Source organism: Sylvia atricapilla, chromosome 2, assembly GCF_009819655.1.
Source record: "Sylvia atricapilla isolate bSylAtr1 chromosome 2, bSylAtr1.pri, whole genome shotgun sequence".
Lineage (NCBI taxonomy): Eukaryota > Metazoa > Chordata > Aves > Passeriformes > Sylviidae > Sylvia > Sylvia atricapilla.
In genome coordinates this window covers 64,497,029-64,515,202 of record NC_089141.1, presented here as the reverse complement: position 1 = coordinate 64,515,202, position 18,174 = coordinate 64,497,029, and the positions used below count along the sequence as shown (strand labels likewise).

The window sequence follows — 18,174 nt, the reverse complement described above, 5'->3', positions numbered from 1 at the left end:
TGCGGGAGGCAGCTGCCCAAGCGGGAACCCGGCAGCGGCGGGGGCTGTGCGGCAGCGGCCCTGAGCTGAGTGTCCGGGCCGGGCCAGTCCCGGGCTCTGCCCCACACGGCTCGGGCAGCGGCGGCCACGCACGCGCGCTTCAGCCTCCCTCCGCGCGGCGGGGGCGGGGCCGCGCGCCACGCCATCACCGCGGCGACCGGGGCGCCGCTTCCTGCTCCCTTCCCGCTTCTCTTCCTGCTTCTCGCGCTCTTCCCGCGCCGCTTCCCGCGGCCCCGCGCGCCATGCTGACCTCGCGCACGTTCGTGAGGCGCACGCGGGCGGGCGCGGTGGTGAAGGTGGTGCGCGAGCATTATCTGCGCGACGACATCGCGTGCGGCGCGGCCGCGTGCCGCCTCTGCCCCCCCGCCGCCGCCAACGGGAGCGCGCCCGGGCTGGAGGCGCGGCCCAGCGGCCCCGCCAGCAGCCTCTGCCCCGGGCCGCACTTCCTCCTGCCCGACACCAACCTGCTCCTGCACCAGGTGAGCGCCTCCCGGAGGGAGGGATGGTGTGGCCGCCTCAGCGCTGCGGAGGGCCCGCCGCTGCCTTCCTCTGGGCCCCAGCGGGCTCCACGTGGAGGCCCAAGCCTTCCCTGGGCCGGCCTTGTTAAATAAATCCCTGTGGGTTTATGCTGCCGTGTGGGTTCCGGCGTCGCGCTGGTGAGGCGCGTTTGGCTTTGCTCCTCCCGTGCTTCCTGTTGGGCTGCTTGATCCCTGCCTGGGCACTCTTGTCTTTCCCTGCCAGCTCCTGAGGAGGAGGCTGCAGCATCAGCGAGCCTGATCTGTCTTAGACTATGTTCCAGTTTTATGGGGGAAAGTGTGTGTGTGGGGGGGGTTGTTTGTCTTGTTTGTTTTGTGGTTTTCTGTTGCTGTTGTTGTTTTGGCTTTGGTTTTTGTGAGGGTTTTTTTCTGTGTTTTTTTTTTTTTTTTGTGAGGGGGGTTGGGTTTTTCTTTCTGCATGAATCGTAGGAATAAAGAACGGTTTTTATATATCTATTTGTTTTGTTCGTTATGGTCTGGTATGGGTATGAAAATTCAAGCAGAGAAAGTTGGTGGACTCTAAGCAGTTGGGATCTTGATGTAGTGACTGAATTTTGGGATCTTCTGTGATCGTTGAATTTTTCTAAATGCCTCTTCTGTTTTTCAGAGTGTAGATTTAGGTTCTTTGTTCTGTGATGTTGATTTCATGTAATGAATAGAAGTTGCAAAATCATCCTATGTACAGCTCTGCACACACTGGGGGTGAATTTGTTGGAAGTCAGGATAAGTCCTTATCTTCATTTCAGGTCATAGAGAGGCTGGAAAATCCTATTTGACTTTGAAAATCCTATTTCAAATCCTGTTACTAGATAGAATGAAATAACTATTTCGATTCATTTCTGTTTTGTTCCTCAGATTGATATCCTTGAAGATCCTGTTATTAAGAATGTCATTGTGCTGCAGACAGTCCTGCAGGAAGTCAGGCATCGGAGTGCACCGGTGTACAAGCGAATTAGGGACGTGATTCAAAACCCAGAAAAACATTTCTATTCTTTCACCAATGAGCATCACAGGTAAGGGGTGGAATGGGTATAAAGTTGTGCTGATATCCAGTAAAAGAAAGTGGGAACATGTGGACTGGAAGAAAAATTAGACTGGTGTCACAGAACTGTATATTTCTAAGGAATCCTGTTGGGAAGTAGTTGGTGTTCCAGGAGCTTTCCTGTTTTTAGTTAGTAGAAATCTATATATGTTATGAAAAGGGGGTTAGAATATTGAATAAGCTTTACAGAGTGTTGCCTTGAGTAGTTAAGTACTGATTTTCCATTTTAGAGTTGCTTTTAAATATATTCCAATGCTTTATCAATATTGTCAGCTTAGTCTGTAGCAGAATTCAAAAATCAATTAAGCTAACGACAGAAAGCTCCAAGAAATGAAGATGCAATTAATTTGCCTTTATTTGTGCTCACAGTTTGTTTCCAATACTGCAGTATCATAGTTCTAGGAATCTTGAATCCATAGTTCTAACAGCTTGAATGCAAACCTCTTCAATTGTCGCTTCATGTCCTGGCCCTTCACTGGCCTAATGAGTGTTACACGTTACAAAAATGCGTACTATAGTGATTCTTTTGGCCTAACAGCCTTGATCTTGTTTGTCTGAAAATTGGAAGTGTAGACAGATGCTGGGATTTGTTTTGGTTTGTCAAACACCCCCCCCCTTTGCTTCTAAAATTTGTTTAGAGAAACGTACATAGAGCAAACTCGGGGAGAAACGTCTAACGACCGCAATGACAGAGCCATTCGGGTAGCAGTGAAATGGTATAATGAACACTTGAAGAAAATAGAGGATGAGGAAAAGATTCAAGTCGTCTTTTTAACAAATGACAGAACTAATAAGGAGAAAGCTCTGGAGGAAGGAATAACTGCTTATACATGTAAGTGAAGTAGTGTGTATGTTTAATTTATTGCTCAAATAAACTGAGCGGTCACTTTATACCTTTATAAATCCCATGCATCTCTTGCATAAATATTTATGTGTGTGCTTTTGTAGGTGAGGAGTATATAAAAAGCTTGACAGCTAATCCTGAGCTTGTAGATCGTCTTGCTTGTGTATCCGATGAAGGGGTATGTGTTGATTTTCTTTTTATAACATAAATTGATTGCAAATGGCTTGCAGTACAGCACTGCATACTGTATGTCAGAGTACTGGCATCAGTTTAGAATACAACTAGTCTGAATCTTATTACCATCTTTAAATTACCAATTTAACTTTTTGACAATTGAAAAGTAAAAAGGAAATATTGCAGCTGTTTTCAGTTCTGCTTATATGCCTAATAGTATGTATCTTGTTATCTGTAAAAAGCCAGTTGCTTTAGATAACTGTTTTGAAGATGAGAATAATAACAGTTGGTTAAATAAAGTGTATAAATGAGTTGGAACAAAATGAAAACAAAATATATTGCAAACCATTTAGATCTTTGTTTCATGTCTGCTGAAAAATCTATGTTAAGTTATTGATCAAAAGCATTTTCATTTGGTAATAAGTTGACATCAATGCAGGCTGCAGCTCACAGATGAGCTATATGCTCTTCTACTTCCTTGTGCTTTATGTTTAGCAGAATCAAGACTTACATGTTCACATCCAACTGCTAGAGCTGAACACTCAGCACAAAAAATGGGAAAGTTAATTTCATTAGAGTTAGTTCTAAAAGAATAGAGCCGTATGCAAGAGTGGGAAGAAAGAGGAGGGCTCAGGAATTCTCAGCAGTTAACTGTAGATCATTCAGGTGTAAGCAGTTGTCTGACTGCTCCGAAGTTTGGTCACCCTAATGTATTTCCATTATAATGTAGATGTATAATGTCTCCTATAGCTTACAGGATATACACTGTGTGCCATAGTCTTTACTACACTAATATTTTCTTTGTTAAGTATCTGTTTAGTCACTATATCCAAATCAACATGAAATTGTGTAGTATGTTTTTAAGTAACTGCAGAAAAACAGGAATAGTTCCTAGAATGGCACATTTTTATGCTTTTGATGCTTTATTAGAAAAAGTTCTGCTTAGTTATAGTTTTTCATTGTTGTGCATAGTCATAACTACACACAGTTACAATTAGGGAGTTTGTTAGCTTGAGTATGTCATGTTCCCGAGCTTGGTTTTGAAATTAATGTGAATATAAAGTACTGAAAGTTTCCTCTCCTATTTTTCTTTTTTTGCTAAAGAAAGAATTAGAAGGTGGAAAAATAATATTCCCAGAACATATTCCTCTTAGCAAATTGCAGCAAGGAATAAAATCTGGTATTTACCTCCAAGGAACTTACAGGGCAAACAGAGAAAATTATCTTGAAGCTACAGTTTGGGTTCATGGAGATGGTGAAGAAAACAAAGAGGTGAGTTTTAATTTTACTTCCATGCTGTGAACTTTAACCAGCCTTAGCAATGACTTAAAATTTAATTCTTTTGTGGTGACGTATGTTAAAATAGAGCATATTAATAATTTCTTACTCATCTGGGTTTTTTTTCTGATGTTATTGTAGATTTTTCAGTTTTTATTTGTATGGATATAGAGTGCTGAAATGCTGATTATGCTCTTTTTGGAAAAAGAATAATGTATGTAAAGTCTTGGTTTGATAAAGTAATTGGTAAAGTGAAGACAGATCTTGGTTGTTAATAGTTTTTCAATTGACCTCTAAACAGTTTTTAAAATCAGTTTGAAATATATGGTAAAAGACAAAGGAGCAAGTGTGTAGGAGGATTTTCAGAAAAAAGCCAGTCATGAGCCCTTGTGTTCTCCTGCTTTGTTTCCCCCTGCTATTTTCCAGCCTGGTGAGGGGTAGATGGGCTGTTTCCCACCCAGCAGTTAATCCGTCTGCCTGCTGGATTCTCCGTTGGTGCAGTTTCCAGGCAGTGGCAGTTGTCTGCTCCCTCTGTATTTGTGGCAGCTGGACATACTTCTCTTTACTCTTTTTCCTCTTTCCTAGTAGTATGTGGAATCTGCTGTCTTGCAAATATAGGATTGTCTTACTTTATGGAAAAAAAAAAAACAAAAAAAACTGGGGGAAAACATATTCCTTATAGAAGCAATTAGAATCTTGAAATAAGATCATCTGTACTGTAAGAAACCTCAGCAGAGGAAAAAAGTGCATCACAAGCATAATTTAAAATGTTTTTTGGAACTTAGAGCCTATCATACATGTTTACTGTTACACTGCTCTAGGTTTGGGTCTTCTGTTTTCATCACCATGAATATTTGCATTTCCATTTTGTTTTCTAAAAAAAATCCAGATAATTGTACAGGGACTGAAACATTTAAACCGAGCAATTCATGAAGATGTTGTAGCCGTGGAGCTGTTGGCAAAAAATGAATGGGTAGCACCATCCTCAGTGGTCTTGCAAGACGATGGCCAGAATGAAGAGGACATTGAAAATGAAGAGGAGAAAGAAAACATTGTATGAAAGAAACAATTTTACTTAACTGTAGTGTTGCAAAACAGATGAAATCTGTGGTACCCTAACAATGTTGGGCTTTAGGTTTATATATACTCTTTATTAAATGTGAATACAGAAATTATAAAACTTAATTGTAGTTGTACAGTTGTGTTGGTGGATAAGATGGATCATTTTCAATTAGTCTTTGCTAGAAATTCCCACATTACTTTATTAAGCTTAATGAATCTGAAAGTTACTGAATGGTAGTCATGTAAGAATGTAAATCTGTATTTACTGATGTGCAGATTAGGATTTCATAGAGTAAGTGTTCTATCATGCTGAGAGTCACCCTTAATAGGAAACCTGTTGTAAAATATTTTTGGGTCTTGCAGTAATTCCACTTAATGTGCATGCAGTGCACATGCATGTATGCCCTATACAAGAAGATAATTTCTTAAAAATTTATCTTTTCACTAAATTTTATGGGAATGTTTCTTAATAATTATGTGGAGAATTACTGGAGAATTTGCTGGCAGCATAAAAGTACTCCAAACAATTAAAATAATACATTGTAAAATAACATGGAATATGCTATTTGTTTGGGTTTTCTTAATGGACATCCTTTCAGAAAAATGAAGAACAGCAGAAAATGACTGCAGAATGCTTCTTCTCTCACTGTTTCTGCTAAGTCACATCACATACCGATGTGATTTCAGTTGTGTCACATACTGAAAATATTAAAAGTTATGCAAAGCACAGGGAGGCACAGGAGATTCTGTTTATAAAGTCATAATAGAATTTATGTCCTTATAATGAGTTACAAAATGTTGCTACTGAGTTTTAAGTTTCCTGCAGTAGTGAGGCGTGAGTCAAACTGTTTTGTGTTTTTAACCTAACCTGTGTTCTCCCAGCTGAAGACTTCCGTTAACAAGGACATGCTGAGGCCTACGGGAAGGGTCGTGGGCATTATAAAACGAAACTGGCGGCCCTATTGTGGGATGCTTTCCAAGTCACAGATCAAAGAGGTGAGGAGACAATCCACTTATTCTAAGTGCAGGGTTGGGTTTTTTTCTTTATTTGGAAATTATTTGTTCCTTTTTCTGGTTGTTCATAGGCAAGGCGCCATTTGTTTACACCAGCTGATCGCAGAATTCCTCGCATTCGAATAGAAACCAGACAAGCAGATACACTGGAAGGGCAAAGAATAATTGTTGCTATTGATGGTTGGCCCAGGAATTCCAGGTATCCTAATGTAAGTTTAGGCATTTTCTTCTGAACTTTTAACTGTGTTTGGTAGGTAAAATATTTATTATCTGCAACACTGAGTAACTGCAAAGTGTTGAGATGAGGTTTAAATTGCTTGAGTACCATTTGATGGTGCAAATTAAGGAATCCCCTGAATGATTTAATTTGTGCTTACTACCGGTTATGGGCTTATCATACTTTAAAAACTTATGCAGTTCTGCAGTGGACATATATATGCTACTTTAAGGTACTTTGTATAGATTAATCAGGGACTTCAGTCTAGGTTCCTAGAATACTAATCTTTTGCTCTGATGTTGCTCATTCGCACATACCAATCACTGTTCTAGCAGATACACAATCAAATGCACCCAATGCGATCAAATTGCCAGTGGGGTAAAAGCAGTTAAAAGTTCAGTGTAAATAACAGAGTCTGTAAGAGAAACTGAGGAGACTGCCTTCCATTTGTATTGAACACTAGCCAGGTTTTGAAGAGTCTTCCAGTGGCTTGAGTGGGAATGCACAGATTGTATTGAAGCACAGCTTGGGTGTCTTCCTCTGGTTTAGAGAAGTGAAGGGAACATGGAATATATGAAAGAAGCATTAAGACAAAGACAGCATTACTGCAGAGAAGTGGGGAAGAAGGCAGAGTTGATGTGATATTAGGGTGTGAGATATGTGGCACAAGGCAAACCCATAGAGAAATGAGAGTATATCAGTTCTGCTGCTTTTGCTGCAGTGGTTTTTCCTTCCTGCAAAAATGATTTCCTGTTTATAAGTTTTGGAGTCTTAATTGTGGAGAATTTAGAGCTATTCTAAGAAAAGAGTCTGGATAGACTCAGTTCAGACTTGCTGAATTAAGTAAATGTTTGAAATTAAATTTCTCCTAAAGATGAGAAAGTTAACTAAATTGCTTTTACTGTGTAGTTTAATACAAGAAAAACCTAAGGGTTAATGTTCTTAAATACTTTTTTTTGGACAAATGGCATTGCTTGATATGTGTGAATGTACCTGTATTGTTCCTCAGGGTCATTTTGTAAGGAATTTGGGAAGCGCTGGAGATAAAGAGACAGAGACAGAAGTTCTTCTGCTTGAACATGATGTCCCTCACCAGGCTTTTTCCCAGGCTGTCCTTAGCTTCCTACCAAAAATGCCATGGAGCATTACAGAAGAGGTAATAATTTGTAAATTGTTGTGTAATTACTGTGCCTTCCCCTTCAGTGCAAACCGTGACATTCTTGAATATTCCAATGTGCCAGAAATAGACAGGAAATGTTGTCCAGGACCGTTATGTCTTAGTGGGAACTTTTCAGCTGGATTTCCTATGGAAACAAGACCTCTTCAAGTTTTTGCATTTTGGCTAAAACTGCATTTGATGGGGATGAATGTTTTAAGATAAAGATGACACTACAGGTTTTGGTAAAGAATAAAAAGATAAAAGAAGGTTTTTGGAAAGGAGAGATACAGATATTTTGCAAGATGTGCAGTTCCTTTCAGTTATCTAGATATCTAAGCCTTAGAAAGCTAGACTTGAGAGCAGTCATATCCAAGACAAGTCATTCAGCTGGACATCAGTCAAAATTTCAGTTAAAAAAAAATCTCAATTCCTTATCCTGCTAATTCTAATACCATGACAAAACTATGGTTGGGTTCTGATTCTCTTCCTCATTTCTGTAAAACTAAAAAAAATAGTATTTAATCTGGTGTATTATTTTTTCTGTTATTGTAGTTTCTGCATATCTATTTTGATCTTGTCATAAAACAAACAAACCACCCAAAACAAAATAAGCATTCTGAAAATACTTGGTTGCTGGGGAAAATCTTACATAATATCCCTTTTTCAAATGGTCATTTTTACTTGGAAAAGGAAGGTGTTCTTGAAAACAATTTTTTGTTTCTTTTAAATTTCAGGATATGAAACACAGAGAGGACTTAAGGCATCTGAATGTTTGTAGTGTTGATCCTCCTGGTTGTACAGATATTGATGATGCACTACATTGTAGAGAAATAGGAAATGGAAATCTAGAGGTATTGTATCAATCTAGTTATTTATTTACTTCTTCCTTTATTTTACAAACAGTGCAGTAATGGTAAATGACACGTGCAAAGCTCCAGGTCTGTTATAAATAAATTAATGGTGTTTGCACAGCTGCAAGATGGTAATAAAAAACAGGAAGTTGATTTGCATCAGATCAGTGTCAAAAGTAGGAATTTAGTGTCTTCTAAATTCACCCTGCTTTATTTTCATTTGGCGTGAGAATTTACGATAAAATTTATTTACTGCTTTAGCTAAGTCTTATAGACAAGGATATTTACAGCTAGGATAAGGAACTATGACAAAACCCAAAAAAAACCCAAAGAAAGCTAAGCTACTGCTGTAATGCCTGTGGGGTTACTATTTTATTTTAACAAAAGGCAGTAAAAAGGCTTAACACCAGCTCTCTACTCCCTTATATCTGATTCAGCAAGATTGTCTTCTATAGAAATTGATTTGGAACTGTAATAACAGGCTGTGCTAGAATTGGAGGTCCATCAAACAGAAAAGCAAAAACAAATTTTCAATGAGTCTTGAAGAACATTAAAGAGGTTATTTGGGCCATCAGAGAAAAGTTGCATTGGTTGTGAATATAACTTTCCTCTAAATGTACAAATGCCCTTTTTTTGAGTAATTGCTGCAACTGTTCGCTTCTTTAGTATCACTATGATACATTTTAACTGTTTTTATTATGACATATGGGAGCTGCTGAAAGGAACTGGGAATGGATAAATTGCTTTGTAGAAATGTGGGAAAGTTACTTTCACTCTGAGAACTGTTTCTGTTCCATGAAGTGCATAATATGATTTCTGTATTTTAGGTTGGTGTACATATTGCAGATGTCAGTCATTTTATTCGCCCAGGAAATGCTTTGGATGAGGAGTCAGTAAAAAGAGGAACAACCGTGTATCTGTGTGAAAAAGTAATTGTTTTCTAGAGCTTCCTTTATGATTTAAGTGGCTGGATTTTCATTGCGTTCCTCCTACTTTTTTTTCTCCTCTCTGAACTAAGGAGGAAAAAAAGTAGACAATTTGCCAAAGACAATTTTATTTTCTCTTTTTTCTTTTAAAAAGCCATTATCTGGACAATATCCTATTCAACACTGGTTTGAAGCATTATTAGCATGTGGTTCTGAAACTGGAATACTGTTTTAATTCCAATCTGAAATTACAGAAGTGGCCTGGTTTTGGCTTTTCCATTGGTCTTTGCATTTTTTGTGATTGCCAAATCTCTGAAGGTTCCCATGATTTGCATTCATTAACGCTGTAGACTTAGTCTTGGTTATTTCTTCCAGATCATTATTTCATTTCAGAAATCACTGTTTACTAAAAGATGATAACTAAAATGAATCTTGAAATAAATTTTCTTAAAGTGGCTTCCTTTTCTTTCAGTAATCTGAGCTTTCTTGGCAAAAAAACAAAATACTATCACCAAGCTTTTATTATATTAAAAATCAGGAAGTTAAAATACAAACTTAGAAAGTACTGATTTTTGTTCTTTACTTTGCAGAGGATTGATATGGTACCAGAGCTACTTAGTTCCAACTTATGCTCTCTGAGATCTAATGTGGACAGGTATATATATATATATGATCCATACTTTGATCCTGGCAAGAAACTACAATTCTTTATGTAGGGATCTTAACAGATCCCTCCTTCTCTCTCTCTCATAGGCTTGCGTTTTCATGCATATGGGAAATGAACCATAAGGCTGAAATTCTAAAAACCAGATTTACAAAGAGTGTTATTAATTCCAAGGTAAGTCATGTAAATATTACTGTAACTCTGAAATGAAAAGCTGTAAACTGTATTATAAAAACAATTATTAACAGACTTGATAATAAAGTTTTCTTTCCAATTAATGATTTATATTTTTTTCTGATTCTAATTTCTAATTAGAATTAGAAAATGGTGCTGAAATACTAAAAATAAAGAAAATGTTTGATTCTTGTGCGTTCTTCTCAGCCTCTCAGGTTTCAGTGTTTATGTGTGCAGTTACTCTGTTTTTTATGATGCGTATAGGACATGGCTGATATGTACCAGCTAATCAGTTAAATTCTGTAGATTCTGTAGATGTTCAATACATTTCTGAAAATTTGACTTCCCATGTATAAAACACATGTGATCATAAAAAACAAACGACAACAACAACAAACCTACTGTAAATGCCTGGTATATCTTCATATCTTGCATAACTGACATTAAGGTATTGAATGTAAAGCTTTGTATTATTGTGAACCAAGTTAGGATAGCAAGCTGCGCATTCTGCAAGACAGAAAGAACTATGGGGTTTTTCTAGAGTGTTCAATTATGTATCATGATATCTGTTTTTTTTTAACCTCTTCAAGGCTTCTCTTACATATGCTGAAGCACAGTTGAGAATCGATTCAGCAACTATGAATGATGATATTACTACCAGCCTACGTGGACTAAACAAATTAGCAAAAATTCTGAAGAAGAAAAGAATTGATAATGGGTAAGCCATGCAGTGTATTTGTTACTGTTTCCTCCACTGGAGGAACAGTTTTTTTCTGGCTGTTCTTGCTGTCAAAATATATTACAGTTCAGTGTCCATTTTTCTAGTGAAAATCTTGTGAAAGAGAAGTGTTTTGCCATTTTGATTTGCATAAGAATGCTTATCCTTATTTCCCAAAATATATAAACTTGGGATATTAACTTCTTCTTCACAAGATCAATCAATATGGATCTCACAGAGTCATAAAAGCACAACTAGAGGACTAGTGTTTGAAATTCTAGGTGCTTCTATGGTGTGTATTTGTATAACATTTCCTGCAAATTTGAATTAATTCCACAATTTTAATTTTAATTTTTGCTTATTTTAAATTACAGTGTTATGGTAGCCCCAGATGATGTTACAAGCTTGCAGCTCAGCTGTTCTGCTTTACTGTGATTTTCTAATACCACTTACTGTCTTGCAGAGCCTTGACACTTGCATCACCAGAAGTTCGTTTCCACATGGATAGTGAAACTCATGATCCTATTGATATGCAGACTAAAGAGCTCAAGTATGCATTTTATTTATTAGTTAATTCATGGTAGGGATGGAATTAAAGACATATTTAAGTAGCAACATTTAGTTAGTAGTGTACAAAGTTCCTGTAATAGTGCAGGACAGTCATAGAGTTAAAGAATGGCTTGAGATGGAAGGGACCTTGAAAGCCTACTCAGTTCCAACCCCCCTGCCATGGGCCCTGACACTTCCCACTAGACAAGGTTGCTTAAAGCCCCATCCAGCCTGAGCCTGAGCACTTCCAATGATAGAGCATCCACAACTTCTTTGATCAAGCTGATCTTTAGAAAGATAATTCCTCTATTTTCTGCATTGTTGATTTAGTGAGTCTTGAACTGTATGTTTAATTTCTGAACTTCTAAGGAAGAAGTCAAGAGGTTTATCTGTTGGTCTTTTCAGGCATTTTAATGAGCATTTTTCTTTAATTTGATGTTTTAGAGTATTTCAGGGTTTTTTTCCCTTCTGACTCAGTATTTGGAGCTTAATAAGCATTGTTTAGTCTTAAAATTGCTTGCCTACTTGTGTAAATGTTCAAAACCACTAGTTAGTATTACATAACATTGTTAGGATGATGGAATGTTTCTTTGTTAGGCACTCAAATACCTAATGCTTTTCTAACAATATAAAATATTTATCTTGATAGAGAGACAAATTCCATGGTTGAAGAGTTCATGTTGCTTGCCAATATTTCTGTAGCACAAAAAATTTATGATGAGTTCCCAGAATTTGCCTTGCTCCGGAAACATCCCGCTCCACCCCCATCAAATTACGACATCCTTGTGAAGGCTGCAAAGTCCAAGGCAAGTTTTTACCATGCTAACTAAGTGAATTAATTATTAAAATTAATTTTTGTATTTTCTCTCTGGCTGGCCACTTACTAGGAGTAAGGGCCGGATAGTAGTATTTTAAAAGTGTATTAGCTACACTTTGAAATCCCTGGTATCTTTACCTCTAGGTAAAAAGAAGAATCTCGTGCTTTCTAAAACCTTTCTTAGGTAAAGAAAACATACCATTCTCTTAAGTCTTGGATTGTAGCACTTGTGAGCTGTCAATGTTTCTCCTCTCCAAGTCACATGTGATTTTTCAGACAGATTTTGGCTTTGAATCACATACATTATTGATATACTTAAAAAATGATTAGTCATATCAAATAACATTTTTCTCTTAAAGTCCGGAAGTAAGAAAATGTTTATAGTTTCCATGTTCTCCATAGATCAACTAGGGTTTTATTTAGCCTGAAACAAGTCTAATTTAATTAATGAGTCTGGACAGAAAAAAATAATTTTCCAGTTTCAAGATCTTTTATTTGAGCTAAACTTGTAATTTTGTAGTTACTGTGATGTACATTCACATTTCCTTTCCCTTCCCTTCAACTCTTTCCACACCCCCTTTTTTTTTTCTTAAGGTCAAGGAAGAAACTCCCATATTCTCTCATTGTGCCATAAATAGACAAGCCTAAACCTACCCCATTTAATTTTCCACTGTTATAAAACTGGAATAATGATGATTTCATTTGTGTTCTGAAAATTATTTTTACTGTTTTATTTGGAAAGCTAAATCCCTGTGCATAGTTAAACATTCTTTCAAATAAACCAAAGTGGCTTATTTACTACTTTTGACACAATGAGATATTATGTTATATTCATAATTTTCTAATGAAAATGCAGTTATCTTACCATAATACAGGTATAATTTGATCTCTGGATCATACTTTATTGTCATTGTGGTATGTGATGGAAAGAGCATTCAACTGATCATGTGATAAAATTTATCTTGTGTTTCTGGAAATTGAAAATGTATCATGTATTTTCACACTAACTGAATTTTCATCAGAGAACACTGGCAGACAGAAAAAAAGTCATACACAGTACTAGTTTTACATTTCACTTTTCAAGTATATGTTATAATAAGTTTGCAGAGGAAATACCATAAAGTTAATCGCTTAATTTGTGCTTGGATAAAAATCTTTGTCTGGCATAAATACATAGGGTTTTGGGGTTTTTTTTACTTCTGATTTAATAAAGGGATAGAAAAATCAAAGGAAATAAAAACTTGTTAACATTGGCATAAAGTGTTTCTTAGTTCAGAATGGGTGTCTTTTCCGAATTCCTAGGCTACTGACTCAGCATTTAGTTTTTTGCACAGAGTACTAGTGATAATGAGGGGGTGACATGTGCATGGATGGATTTTGTTTATTTGCTTTTGTAGTAGTAGCATTCTATCATGTTACTAGGTGTTGCACCTCTGCCAGTTGCTAAGATTATCCTAGATGTAGCCGTTACCTATCTGCTTATATTCTTAATATTTGCTAGTAATATTGACCATTTTTGCTTCTTTTTTTCTCTCCTTTCAGAATTTGGAAATTAGGACAGATTCAGCAAAGGCTTTAGCTGAATCATTAGACAAAGCTGAATCTCCTACATTTCCCTACCTAAATACACTGCTGCGAATTTTGACCACTCGCTGCATGATGCAAGCTGTTTATTTCTGCTCAGGAATGGATAATGATTTTCATCACTATGGTTTAGCCTCACCTATTTATACTCACTTTACCTCACCTATTAGAAGGTACTTGTATTTTACAAAAGTTTCAGAGAAAAGAAATAGGTGATTTATTTGTGAAGAAATTGTGGTGTTGTCCATTTAAAAAAAAAAATTCTGCTCAGCGTTACATTTCAGTTGAAACAGTTATGCAGTGGCTTACATGGTGGTCCATCTTTATGTACACTCCCAGGTTTACTGCCCACAACTCCTAGGATTTAGTAACATTTTAAAAAAATACAAAAATAATAGGAATGCATCTCTAATGCATGTCTGGCATAGAAATGCCCTTTAGGGTCAGTCAGCATTAGTCTTAGCCAGAGACTGAGGCAGAGTTTGATCATTCAGTTTTGAGATGGAAACTCTTGTTTAAATTCTGAGGAGACTATAAATTTTGAGGAGACTGTATTTTCCATAATGAAAACACTGGTTACTGGGAACTTGCTCTTGGCAGCTGTAGTGTGCAATGAAATCTTACTTCTTGGAAAAGTATGTCAGTTTTTTCTTCTGACCACTGAAAAAGAAAATAATTATTATCATGCTCCTAAGAAACATTTCAAGTGAAATCTCTTAAAATTCCTATACATTTATTTGTAGAGAATTTGCGGAACTCCTAGGATTCCAAATGGTAAATTTTAGTTCTTACCAGATGTATTAAAAAGTTCCTCGCTCAAGTTCTAGTAAATTATGTAACAAGTTCAAATGTGATTATGCTTTGCAGATCTATGGCATTGAAATACTATTCTACACTAAATTTGTCTAATTTCATAGGAACAGAAAGAAGGGTTGGCTTAAAATGCCATGATGAGAAATCCTTCTTTAGTCCAAAAATACAACTTTGTTTCTTTTTCTGGCACAATAAAGAATTTATCTTAGCAAACATAACAGTATTCTGGCTGTGCAGTGCATCTTTGGTCAGAAAAGAGATCGATGATGAATTTATAAAGGGAGTTGCCAAGAGACCATCATTATTACAAAAAACTTCAATCTGTAAGATCCACAAAAACAAACACACATTCAGAAACTTTTTTATTAATTTTGAATAACTGTGTCTTACTACATCATTGATGATTTGAACCTCATCTTTGCAGGTATGCTGATATTATAGTCCATCGGCTTTTGGCTGTGGCCATAGGAGCAGACAGGACTTACCCAGAACTCACAGATAAACACAAACTGGCAGATATGTGTAAAAATCTCAATTACCGACATAAAATGGCACAATATGCTCAAAGAGCCTCTGTGGCATTCCATACACAGGTAAGTAGTTCTGGATGTTATGTTGAACTATGGACATTGCTAGTGCAAAACCAAGCAAGAGTGCATAAATGATAAAGGCTGAGGGATGCTTCTGACAAACTTAAAACATTACTTTGCTCATTCTGAGAAGCTCAGAATAGAATCTTGAGGAATCTTTTATTTTTGTGCTTTTATAAATAAGAATGCTTAAGCCTACAGTAACATTATAAATGGCTTATGTGATTTTTTTAAAATCTGCTTTCAGGATCTGCTTTATAATTATCACTAAGTATAAATGTGTATTTGAATTTTATTTTTCTGAGATAAGTGTATTTTTAATTCAGAAGAGAATGTCCTAGTGCTTTTTTTAGATGTGTGTGTTCTACTTTTGTTATAGCTGTTCTTCAAAACCAAGGGAGTAGTAAATGAAGATGCATATATATTATTTGTAAGAAAAAATGCGATTGTGGTTCTGATTCCCAAGTATGGGTTAGAAGGAACTGTCTTCTTTGAAGAAAAAGACAAACCAACACCAAAACTGGAGTACAACAGTGAGGTATGTTCTTACTCTTTTTCTTACGGTTTGTTCTTAAACACCTGTATTTTTTTTATTTGGTAAGCAAGCAGAACAACTAAAATCTATCGTAGTTGGATTTAGAAGGGTAAGAGAGGTTTTTCTAAATTCAAGTTCATTAATCTCTAGTAGAAATGCCACTATAGTCTTTGTATGTCTAAGTTCTGACAGGAATATGTTTCTGTAATAGATAGTACTGACATCTAATTATCTGATTAATTACTGCAAAAGATGTATGCACTACATATTACAACACTGAATAGTCTTTACAGTATTTTTTATTTTAATTTACACATAACAGTGATATTTTTGTACAACAGTATTTATTTTTATAAAAACATAAGGTGTTGCAAATGGTGAGTATACAAAATCTGAACTTTCAGGTGCCATCACTTACTGTGGAAGATACAACATTATGTGTATTTGATAAAGTTAAAGTGAACATTATGTTAGATGATTCCAACATTCAACATCAAAAAATGCGGATGGTCTTGGTAGAACCCAAGGTAAGGCACAAAATTCTTACAACTGTATTATCCTTCAGTAATGTTAAAAAATCATCATGTAATAAAAGTGACATTTAACCCAGAAAAAAAAACATAATTTAGTAGCAGTTTGTAATGGTTGCTTCATATCCACTCTCAATAAAACACACGTCCGCCTTCACTGGCTGTTGAAAATAGAGCCCTCTAAATTAAACTTCCATTCAGGGATCATTAGGATATTTCCACCGGTGGGAATGATGATGATTTCCTGAAGTAATGTATTGAATTTCACAGTTCTGTAATCAAATGTCCCTCTGATAATCTGCCAGAATTTGGGAGGATCTTCTCTTTACTCCACTGAATTACAATATAACTGTGATGGGTGGCTCAGCTCTGTATAATTGCTGGCAGTTCTGTCTTACAAGTTCCAGAACATAAAAATTCTCTCTTGATAATGTTGTAAGAGCTGTGATGTCCTAACTGTCTCTAGTCTCAAGACTTTTTGCATAAGTATTTTGCATGACATTACAAAATAGTGCTCTTAAAGTAAGGTACATGTAACTTTCTTGGTAAACATATGGTTACAGCAATTGAGTGTCCCTTTTCATAGAGAAAAAAAGACAAACCAAAATAAGCTTCTGTTTATACAGTCAAACATGATTACCTTTTTCCTTGAGAAACCAGGGTTCCAAACACATGTAAATATATTCTGATCTTCAAGCTATTTTATGAGCTTGAACCATAAAATGGTTTGGGTTGCAAGGACCTTGAAAGATCATAGTTCCAACCCCCCTGCCATAGGCAGGGAGGGACACCTTTCATGGGATCAGGTTGCTCAAAACCCCATCCAGCCTTGGCCTTGAACACTTCCCGGGATGGAACATCCACATCTTCTCTGGGATACCTGTTATAGTGCCTCATCACTCACAATAAAGCATTTTTCCTAATACCTAAACTAAACTAACCCTCTTTTTCAGGTGAGGGCAGGGGGAAGCCATTACCCCTTTTCCTTTCACTGGATGCCCTTGTGACAAAGCCGCCTTGTAGGCTTCACTTTCAGGTCCTGGAAAGCTTCTCAAAGGCCTCCCTAGAATCTCTTCTCCAGGCTGAACAACCCCAACTCTGTCAGCCTTTCCTCACAGGACAGCTGCTTCATTCAGCCCTTTGAACATTTTTCTGGACCTCCCTGTGGAGTCACACCAACAACTCCTTTCCTATGCAGACACCCCAGGGCTGGATGCAGCCCTGCAGGTGGGTCTCACCAGGGCAGAGCAGAGGGGCAGAATCCCCTCCCTGGCCCTGCTGCCCATGAGGCTTTGGATGCAGCCCAGGACACGTTCTCTGTGCTGGGAGTGCCCATGGCTGGGTCATTTCCAGCCTCTGACCCACCATCAACCCCAAGCCCTTCCCCTCAGGGCTGCTCTGATCTGCCTATGTTGAGTTAATCCCTGTGATTTCAAAAACTGGGAGTAGACAAAAATTGTAGTAGAGAGGAGCCCTTGTATTCAGATGCTGAGCTCACCAACTGCTTGTGCTCACCAACTCTAGCTGGTTAAGAGCTTCTGTTGTGAGCATGACTCCACTCTGAGTCTGAGTCACACTTTGAAAACAGACACAAAATAAGACTAATGCAGGCTGCTGTTTGGGGTGCTAACAACCTACTAGCTTTATCAGGAGGTGTGCTGCTGCTTCTCTTTGCCTTTTTCAGCTTCGATTTCAGGTGAGTGGTCTACCTCTGATTGTTCTAAAATGGTAGACCTTTTAGGTGATTATCTAAATCAGAAGTTTGTGACGTTGACGGAGTGTTTGTAAAAGGTCTGTACAAGTAAACTCAAGTTTTACCAGGATTGAAAAAATTAAATAGAAATGTTCTGACTTACGTTCTTTTCTTACTGTAGATATTAGGAAGTGATATGCCTGCAAGTCTCTCTGCAGAGGCAAGCACCAAGGATGAACCAGAGAAAAAGAAAAAGAAGCTACAAAAATAGTTGGATATGAAAGTTAAGAAGAAAACACAAGTACTTGCATTTACATACTTTTCCCTATGGGCAAAAAATGCTAGAAGCAGGTTTTGTTTACTTT

At 37.2% G+C, this 18,174-nt stretch overlaps 1 protein-coding gene across 1 annotated transcript; it reads left to right on the top strand.

Moving 5' to 3' along the window:
• Positions 1–281: 281 nt before the first annotated feature.
• DIS3 (DIS3 homolog, exosome endoribonuclease and 3'-5' exoribonuclease) lies at positions 282–18,146 on the top strand. The gene is made up of 21 exons (XM_066313380.1): positions 282–518; positions 1,431–1,588; positions 2,256–2,449; positions 2,566–2,639; positions 3,740–3,907; positions 4,803–4,967; positions 5,858–5,971; positions 6,061–6,198; positions 7,216–7,362; positions 8,100–8,216; positions 9,044–9,145; positions 9,733–9,797; positions 9,896–9,980; positions 10,571–10,698; positions 11,162–11,248; positions 11,897–12,053; positions 13,607–13,821; positions 14,886–15,054; positions 15,431–15,589; positions 15,991–16,113; positions 17,991–18,146. Exons 1-21 carry the CDS (start codon positions 282–284, stop codon positions 18,078–18,080), a joined length of 2,892 nt encoding a protein of 963 aa, XP_066169477.1. The 3' UTR covers positions 18,081–18,146.
• Positions 18,147–18,174: the final 28 nt, after the last annotated feature.